Source organism: Tripterygium wilfordii, chromosome 9, assembly GCF_013401445.1.
Source record: "Tripterygium wilfordii isolate XIE 37 chromosome 9, ASM1340144v1, whole genome shotgun sequence".
Taxonomy (NCBI): Eukaryota; Viridiplantae; Streptophyta; class Magnoliopsida; order Celastrales; family Celastraceae; genus Tripterygium; species Tripterygium wilfordii.
Window position 1 is genome coordinate 5,571,836 of NC_052240.1, and position 18,023 is coordinate 5,589,858.

At 35.3% G+C, this 18,023-nt stretch overlaps 1 protein-coding gene and 1 long non-coding RNA gene across 4 annotated transcripts; both read right to left on the bottom strand.

The window, feature by feature from the left end:
* Window positions 1–10,558: 10,558 nt before the first annotated feature.
* On the bottom strand, window positions 10,559–13,587 carry LOC120006495 (ribulose bisphosphate carboxylase/oxygenase activase, chloroplastic). Of its 3 annotated transcripts, none has more exons than XR_005470023.1 (7): window positions 13,453–13,587; window positions 12,482–12,798; window positions 12,295–12,400; window positions 12,110–12,195; window positions 11,546–12,018; window positions 11,109–11,457; window positions 10,559–10,847 (listed from the first exon to the last, which is right to left on the bottom strand). XR_005470023.1 is itself a non-coding variant. In XM_038856551.1 (7 exons), the coding sequence occupies exons 1-7, from the start codon at window positions 13,495–13,497 to the stop codon at window positions 10,732–10,734; spliced, it is 1,425 nt and encodes a 474-aa protein (XP_038712479.1). In that variant the 5' UTR covers window positions 13,498–13,587; the 3' UTR covers window positions 10,559–10,731. The 3 variants fall into 3 exon arrangements, 2 of the variants coding, with proteins under 2 accessions (XP_038712479.1, XP_038712480.1); XM_038856551.1 differs by having other exon boundaries at window positions 11,176–11,457; XM_038856552.1 differs by having other exon boundaries at window positions 11,141–11,457.
* Window positions 13,588–16,097: 2,510 nt separating this feature from the next.
* Window positions 16,098–17,837, bottom strand: LOC120006497. Its single transcript, XR_005470024.1, has 5 exons — window positions 17,620–17,837; window positions 17,465–17,524; window positions 17,337–17,393; window positions 16,983–17,051; window positions 16,098–16,356 (listed from the first exon to the last, which is right to left on the bottom strand). It is a non-coding gene; the product is annotated as an uncharacterized LOC120006497 (long non-coding RNA).
* Between the last annotated feature and the right edge of the window lie 186 nt (window positions 17,838–18,023).

Consider the following 18,023-nt stretch of genomic DNA (forward strand, 5'->3'; position numbering starts at 1 on the left):
TGTTGTTAAAAATGACACTTGAAATATGAAGTATGTATATAGTTGATGAATAGTGAAGAGAGATGATGAAAAGGAAAAAAGAGATGATAAAAAGGAAGAGAGAGGTGATGAAAAGGAAGAGAGATGATGAAAAGTAAGAAAGAGATGATAAAAAGTAAGAGAGAGAAAATAAAGAAGATGAGTATGAAGTGTTGAAAAGTATGAATTGTCGATAAATAGTGTATATTGTGGGACTCACTCACCCAATTAAGTTATGCCACGTAGGAGAGAGCAGAAGAGAGAGAATGATTTTGAAGTGCTTGATATAGTTCATATTTCAACTCCAAAATCATTCTCTCTCTTCTGCTCTCTCCTACGTGGCATAACTTAATTGGGTGAGTGAGTCCCACAATATACACTATTTATCGACACTTCATACTTTTCAACACTTCATACTCATCTTCTTTATTTTCTCTCTCTTACTTTTTATCATCTCTTTCTTACTTTTCATCATCTCTCTTCCTTTTCATCACCTCTCTCTTCCATTTTATCATCTCTTTCTTCCTTTTCATCATCTCTCTCTTCACTATTCATCAACTATATACATACTTCATATTTCAAGTGTCATTTTTAACAACAACCTATATTTCAAGTGTCATTATCAAGAAAGTGTGTTTTCAAGTGTTCATTTTCTTCCATTGTAGAACTCCAGCACTCTAAATTTTCCATAAAGTTCACTTTTCAACACTTGAAAATGTGTTATCAGGTGCCCATTCGACATGCTCTCACAATTCACATCCGACAAAATTGGAATGATATAAAATTCGAAGTGAATTGTTATCAAAACAATAATATTAAATTTAGATGGGTCCCTTAATTTTTCCTCTATTAATATTTTTTGTTTTTATTAGATTGTCACTGTAGCATAATTAAATATATGTAATGTTATGTAATGACATTATTATTGATTTAGTTTTATTAAATGCGTAGTATAGTTAAAGTAATAGAGTTCGAGTTCCAAAAAAAATAAAATGTAACTTTTCGTCCCCTCAACACGTCGTTTCATTTTCGTCTCTAAATGTTTTTTCTCAATTTCGTGTCCCAACTATGGGAAAGTACCCCTTTCGTTCTACGTGGCACATCGGAGAAATCCTATGTGGCAAATATGAATAAGTTCAAAGATATTTTGCTAAACTATTTAAATTAGTGGCGAACCCGTGCTTAGCGCAGACGTTATTGATTTGTAACTCCATAGGTGAAGCTTTGAAATTGGTTTCGATTAAAAGTTTTATAGTGTTTGTTTATAGAGAAAAAATATAGAATCCAATGTGTTTGAATTCCAATGCTTATCGTATACATTCCACTAATTTTTTATACTTAGCAGGTAACATCGTTCAAGTCAATAGGCCAAACAAAAATAAATCCTGAAAGTAAAACACTATGCGGGCTTACCTTGAATTCATCTTTCACCTCAGTTCATTTATGTTCGACAAAATCTCCTTCCCTCCCTCAAATTTCGAGTATGATTCTTACCCAGAATCCTTCAAAATCCATAATGATAAACATGTACGAAATCAAACCACCAATAATATTGAAATTCAAAATAACCAAAAATAGATGAACATAGATCTCTCAGTTTCTCCTCTACTATTCGATCCCTCTAGTGCTCTCGTTATGCGGTGAAACTACAATGTCGATTGTTGTTCTATTGTTAGTCTTTATAGATGGAATTGCACGATGTGAATAATTGTGTTGAGGAATTGTGAGACATACAACACAGATTTTAGAAAAATTAAACACACTCAATCAGTGTTGGAAATTCAAACCCCATATATAATCTATCATATTCTCACCTGTGGTTAAATCTCTTCGTTGCTCCCTTCGGCGGTTGAGCCACGTCGTCGATTGGAAGTTCTTGGTTAGTCTTTGTTATCATATTAGAGTAGTCACTCCATTTCCCATCGACGAAGAGAGGGAATGATGGTAAGGAAAATTATCTTTAGAAATGATGAGAGAAAGTAGATAAAACTTTTCTTTAGCTTTGAAGCGCTGCTGGGAATTGCAGAATTGTAAGGGTCTTTTTATTTTTAGTTGATATTTAATGAATTGAATAATCTAGGATAGGATTCTAAGGGTCATTTCCTTTTCCTCTTTTTTTCTTTTTAGTTGATATTTAACCCATAGATTTGAAAGCACTCTTTGGAATTGCAGGATTGTAAAATGTCATTTTCTTTTTCTTTTAAATTGATATTTAATGCATTGAATAATTGAATATTTTCTTTTTCTTTTTTTAATTTGATAATATTCCATGTGTCCAACTCCTATGAAGCTTGCTTGGTGACGTGGCAACATGAGGGTACTTCTTCGACTTTGTTGAGGTTCCACTTTATAACATTACATAAAAGTATATGAATTGTACTTGTTCACATTAAGGCATAACCTGTAACAATGTAATGCCATTTTGAAATGTAGCCAAATCAAACCCCAAAGCCCCCAAATTGAACCATGTGAATCCCCAAATCAAACCCCAATGACCTAAATTGAACTTGAGAATTCTAAAATAAAGACAAATCAAACAAAGCCAATAAGATGACAAATCAAGAAGCCAAGATGTTGGAGGAAGATGTTGGAAGATAACAAACCTTGAATCAAGAAGTTGGGACTATACAACCGCAAATTAGGCAAAACAATGGGTTAGGGTTTGAGAAGCAGTTCTTCAGTGAAGAGTTCTTGGAAGTTGTATAAGAGATAATAAGGCCTTGTATGCCGAAGACGCTATAAGACGATTGGGTATAATAATTTTGATGGGTGTACAGAGGAATGAAGAAGGAAGAAGGAGATGGGAGGGTTACCTTTTTTGACTTTTTTTTGACATTGTAAAAGACAATTTGTTCCTCCATTTTGCCCTTAATTACAACTCTTTCTAGGGAGGACAATGGGTCGAGTATCATTCTAATTAACGAATACCAAAACCGTTTTTATTTAAGGTACCTAATATCAAAACCGTTTCAAAATCATTTAAATAACCATTTAAATTTCTAAAACCAAAACCGTTCCATAATCGTTTACCATCGGATATCCGTTTACCATTTAACTTTTAATTTTTTTTCTATAAATGTATAATTCAATTTCTTAAAAAAAATCTAAAAGAAATCTAACTTATCATGTTGTTATAGTTTGAATGTATAATCTATAATTTTATTATATTATTTTATTTAATATTCTTGATCATGTTAAAATTTAGCATCCTAATAATATACCTTTATATAGATGATTTATAATGCTATTAATATAATTCACTTTTTAAATTAAATGGTACGGGTACCTTAAACTAGGGGTGTCCATTCGATTTTCGGTTCGATTTTTAACCATAACTGAAATGTCCGAATCGATTCGGTTATGATATTTTAGAATCCATAACCAAGCCATATATTTCGGATAACCAAACCGAAATAACCATATTTTTTGGATTGGATCGGATCGGCTTTTGATTTTTGAAGAAATGAAAAAAATATGAATAAATCTCAAATAGAGTGAGAAAATAGCCCATGATCGACTCCAATCCATCTAACAAAGTTTAATAAAAATTCATGATAATGTTAATAAATATATTATGTCGTCACAATTAAAGAAAAATAAATTTACAAGACCGAGAGAAATAATATGATCAAGAAAAAAAGAAAGGAAAAGAAAAGAAAAAAAACATACATGAAGATGTCTCCCCATTTTTGCTTTAACAATAATCAATCTTAATTTATATGAATTTTAAAATGATAAAGCCACCATGAGTTTCAACTAATCAATCTTAATTTATAATTTGTGTAATGATTATGTTAATTGGTATCTAAATTTATAATTTGTTATGAAGATATAATTAGAGTTTTACAAATACTACTTTGTCTCTCATAGTCTCATATTCCAATATGTAACTTATATATAAATATATATAATCTAATTTAATATATATTAATATTATTATGTTTTTTCGGTTATAACAATAACCGTAACCGAAAAAATCATAACCGTAAAAATATCCAAACATTTACTAAAATCATAAGGGTAGCTTTAGTCACACCCCGATGTTTTCTAAAGACACCCCGTCAACTGATTTTTACAAGGGATGGTCAACTTAGATTGGGGTGTCTTTAGAAAAAATCGGGGTGTGACTAAAGTTACCCAAATCATAACCATATCCGAAACCATAACCGAAAAATCATATCCGAAAATCGAATAACCACGGTTACAGATCGGTTTCTCGGTTGCGGATTAGTTGTGGACACCCCTACCCTAAACCCGACATAAAAAATCAAACCCGACCCTAAACCATAAAGGGTTTGAAAATCAAAACCAAAACCATTTTCAAACCCTATAAGATCGTTTTTTGGGTTTTAAATGGATCGGGTATCCTATGGATAGTGTTTGGATCAGTTTTTTTTGCCATCCCTAACTCTTTCATTATCTTACTTACGAGTTTGCCATTATAAAATTTAATTATTATTTTCTTCTGTCAAGTTGGATGCTACATATGATTTTTCCGATGTCAGAATATTTTGAGGGACGATTGGTGTACTTTCTCATAGTTGAGACATGAAATTAGGAAAAAAATAGTTTAAGAATGACAATGAAACCACGTGTATAATTGAGGGAGGAAAAATTGTATTTAACCTAAAAAAATGAGTTTGAATTTCCATATTAGAAAAAAAGTAATAGAGTTTGAGTTCCCATATTAAAAAAAAATTCTAATTGAATTGCTTTTAAAATACTTTTTATCATTTTCTTATTTTTTATGTAACTACACTGACAGGTGATATAACCTGTAAATTCTAAATTTATTTTTGTTTTTAAATAGTAATATATATATATCCAAAATTTATTGTTTTAATATAGATTCCATTGTTTTTTTAGCATAATTTAGAATTCTTTGTTTTGAAATTTCATTGAAAAAAACAATGGAAATAAGATCCACTCAATAAAATTCATTAACAATGAATCTTCTTAGAATGAGTTTTATGCATTATTCCAAATATGTATTTTTTTTAAATCCAACATGTGTTTTAAGAGTTAAAAACATTTTAAAATTTCGTTTAAGAGACTTGAGCTCTCTTGGGCTACCATTATATGAATTACCTAGCATTATTATTGCGGTTTTGTACGAACATAATCTTTGAAGTCAAGTATAGCAAAAACCAACTGAAAAGGATGAGGTCTTGTGATTAAGTAGGGGTGTCCGGGTTCTGCTATAGAAAAATGGGGCCATTTAAGAGTTAAGGAAAATGCTATTGTTGCCAATGACGACATAGAAAGAGACCCATGAACCCTAAAAATGAGCTGCCAAGGGACCAAATAGGAGATGATCCAATGTATAGATAGTGTGGTTGGAGTACAAACAACAAATACCAAACACATGACTTGCTTAGCCCACCACCCCTCCCCTACCATGAGATCATTACAACACATATATACATCATCAATTAATTCAACCTTGCACAACACGATCTTGTGAATTTCATGACAAAACTCAAATATAAAAAATATGCTAATACAAAAGATAGAACAAGACTCAATATTTAACAATATTCAGCACACCTTACCTATGTCCTCAAGCGAAGAACAATGAAAAATTCCATTAATATGATGAAGATTTACAGGAAAAAAGATGAACTATTGAACTAAAGAACTAAATCCCAAATTATCATTTATCTCTCGAACTCTCACACCCCAAATTCCTCTCTTCCAGCTCTATCTCACACACCCTATAAAGATGCACAAACATTAACTCCTATAGGTTATACGAAACATAGGAGGATGAAACTCTAGTTTGTTTTGGAATTGGAAATAAGAATTCTATTGATTTTACAAGTTTAAAAATGATAGGTCATAATGTTGATCCATCGACTTATCTAGTTGCTCGATCTACTTCATGACTTGAGGCGCTCCAACAAAACGAGGTCGATCGATGGACCATGTATCTATATGACTTCTGCAACCTTCAAATCTAGAGCCAAATTTCACATATACATATATAGACGATCGAAAATATGACTGAAATACCAGACAAAATCTTGAAAGTCTTTCAGGTCCACTGGGAGCAAATGTAGTCTTATTGTCCAAAGAAAAGAATGTTGTTGGCTACAAGTGGGTGTACAAAAGCAAGGAAGCTTCTTCTGAGTTTGGTGGTACAAGGTTTAAGGCTAGGCTAGTGACGCACACTTCTATCCGTGTACTTATTGAGTTTGGTAGCTTATGGTGATTTTGAGCTTGAGCAACTTATGTGAAAACCGCTCTCTTGCATGAGGACTTAGAGGAGGAGATCTATATGCATCAACTGGAGGAGTTCAAGATTGATGCGAAAGATGGTCATGTTTGCCGTTTGAGGATATAACTTTTATGGGTTAAAGCAATCACCTAGGCAATGGTACAAACGATTTGACTCTTTCATGTTGAATCATGGATATACCCAGAGTAAGTATGATTGTTGTGTCTACTTTCAGAAAGTTCATTATGGAGAATATATATATCTCTTGTTGTATATGGATGACATGCTTATTGCTAGTAAAAGCATGGTGAAGGTAGATAGGTTGAAGTCTTAACTTGGTGATGAATTTGAGATGAATGATTTGAGCACTGCCAAGAAAATACTAGGTATGGAGATTAGAAGAAAGAAGAAGAATCACATATTGTTCTTAAGTCAGAAGGGCATCTTGAGAGGGTCATATCTCAGTTTGGTATGGAGGGTGCAAAGCCAGTGGTTACTCATTTGCCTCCTCACTTTAGGCTCTCTAGGAAATTATCTCCCACTTCTAATATAGGAGTTGATTTTGAGTTGATTTGGAGTTGAATTGATAGAAACAGAAAGTTGCATGAAATTACCACTTTTACCAACTAGTAGAAATCAAATTCTAGTGGGATTGAGTTTTGTTTGGTCTTTGCCCAACTAGAAAATTTTGCAATGTTGTTCGATTGAGCTAGTTTTTGGTTGACTGAAGTGAAACGGCGTTCTGAACCGAACTAGGCACCTTCGTCCCTGGCCCTAACCCGGTTTCGTGAAATTCTATCGTTTCAGGCTCAAACGGACTATTTTATGTTTTTAGAGGTATTTTTATAATTTTACATTTTGGTGTTTTCATCTTTTTAGGGTTGTAGCCGGCCCTAGTGATCTAGGCATATAAAGGTCGACTACTGATTAAGTATTTCAGATATATGGTGCGCTAGTTAGTTGGGGATCATTGCTATAAGCTGCAATTGCACTTTCTGCCACAGAGGCTAAGTATATGGTGTGGTAGAAGTTGTGAATGAGGCTTTGTAGCTTTTGGGTTTGCTAGAGGATTTGGGTGTTGAGCAAGACAGTGTTGAGTTACATTATGATAGTCAAATTACGATTCACTTGGCTAAGAATCAAGTGCATCATGCTTCACCAAGCATATTGATGTCAGGTAGCATTTTGTGCGAGATGTCATTGAAAATGGGAGGTATTTCCTTAGTGAAGGTGCACACAAATGATAACCCTGTAGATATATTGACCAAAGTAGTTACCGGAAGCAAGTTTGAGCATTGTCTGGACTTACTCCATGTTGCTTCTTGTTGATCTTGATTCGCCCTTGTAGTGCGTGGCTCTTCAGATGGAGAGGTTGGATGAATAATGAATGGTTGGTTGACTATGTTCTGGGGCATAATCATTTGTCGGCTTATTTTTTGAGTTTTAAAACTTGTCAAGGTGGAGAATTGTGAATGCAAGTGTTGTTGACTCCTGTCTGGAGCTGCTATCTGAACACCTAGAGTTGTTGTTCGTAAAGCACTACTGGAAGTTGAAGCTGCTGCTCCAGGAAGGGTGCTTGGGAGTGAAGACAACAGGAAGTCGATCTAATGACTTTAAAAGTCGATCGATTGGCCTTCCCTTCTATCGAGAAAGGCTCCTTTACTGTTCAGACAGCAGGCGTAGTCAAGTAAGTTATTTATCAAAACTTGGTTGAGCAACTTAGAGGTTGTCCAAGAGGCTCGGGTTCTTCATCTAGTGGAATACTCTCGCAACACCGTGGATATAGACTTGTTCTAGCCGAACTACGTAAATCTCTATGTGCTTCTTTGCTCTCTACTTGCTTTACTTCATTATTGAGTGTGGTTATTGCTTTTTGTGGGCTCAACCTTTGTCCCGATTGGGTATATTCGGATATTGTTCATTGAGGTAGTATACTTTGTGGTTCCATTGCGCCTATCCCTTACAAGAAGTCTAAAAATGAGTTAGGAATCTTTAGAAATAGGAATCTTTAGAAAAAGAACTTACATCATTTGATCAAAAATTGAATGAGATAGAAATTTTTAGAAAAAGAACTTACTTCATTTGATCAAAGATTGAAAGGGAAACAACCGCTCAAAATGACTTAGGATACTTATTGTTGCTTGTGTGCTGACTCTGTGTTGTGTTGTTTGAATCTGATTAGGGCTTGCATCTTGATTAACAACAGGTGGAAATAAACTCTTGCCATATCCTAAAACAAGATAGGTTTAGTTAGAAACACACTTGGTAAAACTTGTTTTGAGAAACGACGTAAAACACTCATGATGAGCACAAACAACTTTGTTTGCGTCAAATTTGTCCAGATCTGTTTGTATTGCTGATAAATATGTGCGCATGTAAACACTATGGAGGTATGTTATGTTTGTGTGCTTTCATCTTGAGGTTCACAAGCATGGGTGAGTTCAAACACTTGGATATGTATATAGAGGTTGTTCCAAACTTCCAATTATATTAAGTGATCTGGGTTGTTCTAGTAAATGTTGGTAGGGGGCCTCCATGTTTTCAGCATTTAGGTCCTGTTTGGTAGATCATTATGGGGACAATATATGCTGGTCAGACAATATATTCAGTTCGTTTGGTGGACTGTTTTTTACCCACAATATAAGTAATTGTATTTGAATAATAAATGGTTTGATGCAACCAATCAACAATTTAATGACTCATAAGCCGAGGTAATTTCGTAACAATATATGGCCAAAGTTTAAATTGTTCGGAAATGGACCATTTTGAGACAATTTTTGTGGGACATTACTCATATGCCCTCAATAAACACTGCACAGACTTTTTGCCCCTCACTTTAGATTAACATTCTCCCCTGCATCACAAAACGGGTTGACACCTCCAGTAATCGTTACCGGATCTGATTACTATTAAAATTACTTTAAAATGCATAATACCCCTGCATATAATTTGTCACAATAATTTTAACACTATATAAGCTACTAGCAAAAGTATAACCAAACACTACCAACATTTCAATCATCATATCTGCTACCATTTATTACTAACATTTATTATCTATAATATATGTTACTGTCAAAATTGCCTACTAAGCGCACACATTGTTTGATGCAAATAAACGGCCATTTTGCGACCCTAAAACCAAGACAATTTCGAGGCAATAATATTGTCTTTTGGAAATTGTCACATTTCGTACAATTTTGAAACCATTTTGATATTTCTCTCCAAATTATCCCTAGTTATTTACTGAATAGTCGAAACTACCCCTTTCATCCTATGGTTCTCGTCTCGGCAGTGAGGAAAACACGTTGGCCTTGGTAGTGGGGATTGGCTATCTGGTGGGCTGTGAGGAATCCACGACCCACGACCATCTTGGCAGTCGGGATCGACCATTGGGCTGTGAGGAATCCACTCTATTTCTTTCTCAATTGCGCACCATGACCTCCTCACTGATTCAGCTCAAAAATAAATTTGTTTTCTCAAGATTGAAATCAGAAGGGGGCAAGAACTTGAAATCAAAGGACTGTGTTTGCTTTGTCTTGGGACGATGACCAAAAGTGGATTTGCTGAGCAGGGGAAGATGAGAGAGAGCACGAGAGAGACAAGTTAGGGTGTGTTTGAAAATTGTTTTGATTTTTTGCTTTCAAAAACTGATTTTAAGATTAGATTTTGAAAACAATTTTAAGAAATAATGATGAAAACAAAATTCATTTGGTAGAGGATTCGGTACGGAGAAAGAGAAAACAAGAAAGAATTTTACAAAACTTCAAATAACAGTTTTGGTTTTTTGTTTTGAAAACCAAAAACAGTTTTCAGTTTTACAAAATAATTTCTGAAAACTTCCACCCAAACGAATTTTCAAAACTAAAACAATTTTTGAAAATAGAAAACTGTTTTGGAAATCCTAACCAAATACACTCAAGATATTTGTGAATATTTATTTATTAAATATTTATAATTATTTTAATTAATTATCTTTATTTTAAAAATGGATTGTTATTTATATGCATAAGCTATAACTAAAATGTCTAATACCCCCTGTGCGTAATTTGCCTCAGAATATTACTTAGCATTTATGCTATTAGCAAAAGTTAAACCAAACATTACTAACCATTATATGCTAGTATATATGCTACTAACAAAATTGTCTACCAAGCGGACCCTTAATATATTAGTGTGATAATCTATTTTAGAAATATGATTATCACACTAATCTGATTATCATGTGTTAATACGTTGTTTTAACCACATAAACCCTTGCCCGTACCAAGGTTCGAGTCCCCCAAATCCTGCTTATGTAAAAAAACAAATAAGATCGAATGATAATGACAAAAGAAACTTTTAAAGATCGTACTTAGATATACGTAAAATCACCCAAAATTAGAGGACAAGAAATCCACTGTAAAACACAAGGGAAAAACAACATACAATATTTGACAATCCACATCCTTATATCATCAAGTGTTTCTCCTCCCACCTCAATACCTAGAAAAGGCCTACAATGTGTAAAGGCAGGTTCCATCATCACTCCTAGCTGTTGGGTCAAAGTTTGCTGCGTTACGATCGGTGCAACCTTCTGGTACTGGAACACCCACTTGCTGGGCTGCTTTGCCTGCAAAAAAAATGAGAACAAATCATACTGTATTAGCAAGCATTCAACTTGTTATCTATCGATATCCTCGTTCATTTGGATCCAGAATTCTCACAAGTCTGAGGAATTGTATATCCCTACAATGTTGTACGCCAACGCTCTACAGTTAACCGTAAGAGTGGCTGACTGATTTTAGCAGCTATGGTTAAATGTAAAGCGTCCAATCAAGAATTGTAAATTCTGCAATTCCTCAGAATTGGAGGGGACCTTTAATCGATTTACCCTCAAGTTATTGCAAGAAGCTGGATTCAAACCTCCCATCAAGGCCTCTAGGATCAAGGGGTCTAACCGTAGAAATTTCCACTACTGATAGCATCTTGATTGGCATCACCGAGAGCGGCGTCACTCAGGTACTTGTCAGCCAATTGGACTCTCTTCACATTCTCTTGCTCCTGGACAAGCATGTTTCCATACTCAAGGAGCTTCTCCAGGGTCATCTTTGGTTGCTCGAATTCTGGAGGTCCTTCCTTTGAGTTCACAAGCTTCTTTCCAACGGCATCAACACCAACATCTACGACCCACTTCCTTACTTCATCATCATAAATTCTGGCCCTCAGGGCACCGAAGAAATCTGCACAGAGAAAGCTTGACGTCAATTTACTATCTCCGAAAACATGATCTAATTTGTGACTGCTGTATCTTTCAAGGTGGAAACTTGCCAATTGATTGGCCTGGGAACGAGTCAACAATCGTGACAATGTCTTCCTTAGCAATATTGTCAGTCTTGAAAATACCGGTGCACACACCAATACGATCATCTCTGGTAGGAGCCCAGTAGAACTTCTCCATACGACCATCGCGGATAAGAGGAGCATACAATGTAGAGAAGTCATTACCAGTGACAATGATGGGGACGCGAGGGTTCTCCTCCTTGTTGTACATACCAGGGAGCTGGACATTTGTTGGGTTATCAGCAATGTTCATGAGGGTGGCATTAACCATCTGGTTGTTGACAGTATATTGTGTGGTTCCACCAAGACGACCAGCTCCTGCGTCGAGGTCATTGATGAAAAGGCAGCACATCTTTCCCTTTCTTATTATGTCTGCCGCTTCACGGTACCTTTGCCTGATCAACTTAGCTGGCTCTCCAGCATTTCCACTTTCAAGTTCTCCAGCACTCATCATGATGGGGCTGAAATGCATAATCAAAACGTCAACATCTAAGCAGTTAAAATATATGAGTTAACATATTCAACATGTTCTACGCAAATTCTTCGACTCACTTAATCCCCATCTTGGCAAAAACAAGCTCACACTGGAAGGATTTGCCTTGACCTTTGCCTCCCCAAATACCCAGGATCAGAGGAACCTGCATCAAATTCATGCAACATTTCAAGATTGGTGTATTGTGTGCAAAATTCATTAACAAAATAAATCGATCTTCACGATGAAATCAGCTCCAATATACCTTGATGTTAGGCAGGGTCATGAAGTTCTTGGTGATGTGAACAACAAGTTTGTCCATGAAGGCAGGAGCAATGTAAAAACCACCCATGGTGTTGTCCAAGTTATATCTGTCGAATCACAATCACCCATTAATCAATACCCAATTTCCAATTCTATCCTGAATTAACATAATTAGAGATTGGACTTACTGGCGAAGACCAGTACTGATGTAGTCATAAGAGCTCATGACAGCATAGTGAGTTCCGCTGTCCTGGGGGGCTTGGAAGAGTGAGTCCACCATACCCTTTCCTCTGGTAATGTCTTGCTGGTCATCAGATTGATCGGTGACAAGTCCTGCCCATCTGTCCTTAGGGGTCTGCTTCTCCTCATCATACTCTGCAAAAACCTTGCCATTCCCAGATGTAATCTTGGAGGTCATGATTCTTGAGCTCACTTTCTTCAAGCTGCTGCCCAAGAAGGCTGACATTGGAACGGAAGTTCCAGTGCTGGAGCCATTTAAGCTCAGCTGCATCAAAAGATACATAACGCTTTACAATTACATCCAATAAACCAGAAAACTTCAGCCAATCTTTATATAGTCTCTTTACTTTCGACTCTTTCAGGCAATTTTACAAGCACATGACTAGCACAAATTAAGGTTCCCAAAATAAATATGTTCATCATCAAAATAAAAGGACCCAAGTCTAGATCTCTTATGAATGTGTCAAATATCTCAAACACTACGTACTTTTATTCAGTTTGATTATCAACATATCTCCTGATCTCTGAACATAGTATCTCAAGTTGCAACTATATATAAACAAACCTTATTGAACTATGAAAAGGCCTCCCTTTATTAATGTTCAGATGACAAGACGTAACGCACTTCTCTACTTTCCTATGAAAACGCTCTTAATTTGCATATCAAGTGCATGATACACTATGTATTTTTCCTTTTCATTCTTTGATATCTTGATCATTTGAAGTAAATGAACATTTAACAAACCACAAACAGGTACACATGTATCACCAATAAATTTTCAATTGGCACATATCAAAACATATATATGTACATCGCAACATGCATAAATAATATCAAATTCATAAAACAATCACACTAACTAGACAATTTTCAATACCCATAAAGCTAAAACTTTGTTTGAGTATGTAGAATTAATACCGGTACTCTGTTGACAGCTCCAATGGTGGAAACTGCAGCAGCCATGATTGAGGGGGGGGGGGGGGGGGTTGAGTGTATGAGGAGTTGCACTTGCAAAGAAGAGAGATCGATCTCTGAAGGAGTTGAATGAGGAGAAGCTAAGAGGGTAAACTTATAAGCAATTCATTGAGTGTACCAAAATTGATATCTCTTGGGGATTAGCTTTGCAGCTATTAAGGGCCACACACTCTAGATTGGCTGGATGACACGTGGCAGAAGGATTGTGCTTTCAACAGTCCTCATTGATCGTCTGCGGTTAGCGTTTAAGGGTTTTTCTATGCCACAAACAAGCTTTTCTCTATACGATTCTCATATCTTCTCCGTTGCAATGTTTACTTGAATTATTTTTTTTTTCTGACCTTACTATGACAATGATTTACGGCAAGGCTCCATTGTTGAATCTTTCACTTGGGGTCCTACAACTATGTGATTCCTACAATTATTTTTGCTAAAATTAGTATTTGATGGTTATCATGCAAAACATAATAGAATTCCTCTCTGGTTTCTATTTATCCAATAGATGGCCTATTATACTCAACTAATTAGATTCACTTGAAAATAAATAATGTAAAACTCACCCTAACATTATTGGGTTTTTGTTTCTATTTGCCCCAAAGAATTCCTTGATCTTAATGACAACGCAAAACCCAGTACGATTGGCGGATCAAAGGAGGAACAAAATTGGTTGCATTTGGTAGAGTAGTTATATTGATTTTTTTAATGTTAGTCGAAAAATTATGGAAAAAAAAAACTGAGCTTAAAGCTATGTAATATGTTGTGAGGTGTTTGATGAACTCAAAGTTGATGCTAGCACAAAAGATGTTGTATTAAAGTATTATACTATTAGATTTTATGATTTTTATACTAAATTTAATCTAATTATATTGTTTTTATAAAATTAATTTTAATATTTTTATATCAAAATTAAAATGATTGTCTTCAAATATTAATAAATTTTTTAATAAATTTTAAAAAAATAAATGATTTATTTTTTGTGTAATTTTTAAGTATGAAAATGATTAACAAAATGATGACACTTGTTTGGTGTAGTGGATTCGCTTATGACATTTTTATTTTTGGACGACTGAATTGGAACAATTTAAACAACAGTGTGCAAATTGAAACAACCATTATTTTTTAGTGTGCAAATGTGATATTAACCCTTTTTCAGTGACCAAAAATTACATTATCCCAAATTTAAATTTCAAATAGTTAAAAAAAGACAAGTAGACGACCTTTATAATTGTCAACCAGGCCACCACCTTCGTGCTGGTAGGTACATAGTTTCACCTAGCCTAGATCAAAAGTAATTATATGATTTTAACTTGTAACACTTGCATTGAAGTGAATCAAATCATTTCCAGTAAAATTAGTCCATCTCAAATTTTTGAGCACCACCATTACAAGGGCAGCCCAAGACCAATCACATGAGTTGCATTACATTGCACCAAAACATGTAAGTTTCTGTGGGCCGAAATGCAGCCATCTCAATCCACACCGCACAGTCCTCCGACAGAAAATGACAAATTAGGCTTTTTTTTTTTTTTTTACTCATTTGAAGCATCTCCAAGCGAGACGTCAAAATAGTCATCAAAACACTCATTTGATTATTGGTACAATACTTTAATACCTCATTTCTCAAAAATTATCAACTCCGATCTAAATGATCAAATAAGTAATCATTTATCAAACTCATTAAAATTAGCTCATTATAGAAAGCTCATCTCTAATACTAAAAATAATTCAACAAAAATTAAATGGTTAATAATTTAAAATTTGATAAAATTATAACAGATAAGCATTTTTCTACACTAAGTTTAAACTAATACAAGAAACTGAATAATAAACAATTAAAGAATAATACCCAATAACTAATAATACCCAGTAAACTCACTTGTTAGGTTTGATCATAAATTTGGTTTCGGGTCGGATCGAGTGTGGAGTCAAAGTCTGCTACAATGTAGCATTGTTCTGAAGTGAGTACGTGAAGTGGCAGAGGAGGCTTACTGGAGATCCTTCCTCGAAGAAAGTTGTCCAATAAGGGCAATATGGTCCAGCGTGAAAACAAGTGAATGTGGGCCAAAAGGACTAGGTGTCCGGAAGGCATAAGTAACTATCCAGACGGGTGTCGGGGGTCTACACTATTTTAGTATAAGTAGGGGACTTGTTTCTGAGTTTACGGCAAAAAGATATTTTTCATCCCTCAACTATGGGGTGAGTTTCATTTTTGTCCCTAAGATTTTTTTTCTCCCATTTGCGTCCCTCAACTATTGAAAAGTATCATTTTCGTCCTTTCAAGTGAGATTTAAGTTGGGAAAAACATGATCTGACGAACAATATGATGTCACGTAGGATTTTTCAATGGCCGGATTTATTCAACGGATAAATATGGTACTTTCCCATAGTTGGGGGACGAAAAAGGGAAAAACAAAAGCGAAGGGACGAAAATGAAACCCGACCAATAGTTGAGGGATGAAAAGCACTCTTTTGCCCTAAGTTTACTGTCACGACCCAAAATGAGGACACGTGATCGGCTTTTGACCTCAATGAACCTAGGGCGCACCGAGGCCAAGCAAGCCTCTGAACAAGTGGTCTGGGCAATAATATAATCAAAGAAACAAGATACACGTGACATGGAAATAACTACAACACAGTTTGGCCCATGGCCTTACATATCATCATATCTTATATGTAGTTAACGGATCATCTAGAGTCGGTAAAATAACAGTAATACATGAGTCCAAGATAATACATAATCACACCCGCACTATATGTGCTGGGCTCACCAGAATAAGGAGGTTGAAAGTCTATCTGGCTGTAGGCAGACCTGGCTCTACTGGATTAACTATATCTGAAAAAAAATGTCTGCAACACAGACTTGAGTCACAAGACTCAGTGAATGAATAGTAACTCAATCAATGTAGAGGGGGATAAGCATGCTGGAAAAGATACGGGATATCGATGACATTAAACATGCGTAATATGATCAATAAGCCAGTAGATATCTAGGAACAGTGATCAGGCGGGAGGACTTCCACACAGAATAAATAGGCAGCACATACAATGCTGTAACAGGCAGCACAATCAGTATCGAATCAGGCAACACACTCAGTGCCAAATCAGGCAACACACTCAGTGCCGAATCAAACAGCACACTCAGTGTCGAATCATACTTGGTGCACCAAGGCTAATGAATACTGTCGTTAGCACACAGTATCCTAACCAAAGTCACTCCCAGAACAAACATGTGACCAAGAATCGAACAGACTAGTACAGCGTTAGACTGGAAATAAGGAACTCAATAAGGAACCATAAAATATGTTTGTCCCATAACATACGAGAGAACGATACCATCATATATCAAGCACGGTAACATAACCAAAAATGCTGGATTCATCAATAAAGTCATATTGGATCCAAATCTCGAAGAAAGTGCAGGGCCATAAGAGAAAAGGGATCTAATGTATTGAACAAGTTGTTTATTCACTCACCTGGTAATAGCAACCAAAACACAATCTACTTCCTCCAATACTCGCATAATTCACCGGTCAACTAGTCACCTAAACAAAACACAATTTACCTATTTAGAATCTCCCAGTGTATCCCCATTATTACTGACTTGTTCAAAAAAATCCGATAGCATAACGGCGCACCAATGCGAATCCCAAAAATTATATAACTCAACCAGTTTAAGAAAAATCCAATGCTTCAATAATTCCCAATCATGTCAAACTCATATCCACATCTCCAACATCCAAATCCAAAACAATTATTTTTCATAACTCAAAGGCTTATAAGATATGCTTGATCCATAAATCACACATTTAGCACCACTTGGTACTTACCCGTACGTATTTCCACCAAATCTCCAATTTCAACAAAAATTCCAGCAGCTCATATACCTATAATAATCTCATATTAGCTTCCACATTAAATCTCAAATTCAGATTTACAATGCTATTAAAGCCCTTACCTTAGTAAACACAAATCTTCTATTTCCCTTCAAGAACATTCTTAAGCATGGCCCTAGTCTCTATTCTTGGTAATCACAACATCACAAGCAAGAGATATCTCTATTAAAACCATCTACTTCACCCAAAAGTTTAAATCAAAAGATCAAAGTCTTACCTTAAAGAGTTTCTCAAACTCTTATACTTCAAATCGTCATTCCAACACTTCACAAGAATAAACCCAGTTGTAGATATAACAATTATAAGCTTCAAACTAATTTGACTAAGCAAGATTCACTACCCAAGCCACCCATCATCCACTGCTCACTTTCTCACTTGTTCTAGAAAAATCTCAAAGAAAATGGTTCTTTGATGTGGCTAACACGGGAAACCACATCTGATTGTTAGCCAACAATAAATTTTTTTCCAAAAGACCCTTCTACCCTCAGCACTTATCAAAATTTATCACTCCCATATTTACGATTTTGCCATTGTTCTAATTGACTATTTAGGTTCATTTTCATTTCATTTTTTTAAAGTGGGTATTACATTCTCCTCCCCTTAAAAGAAATTTCATCCTCG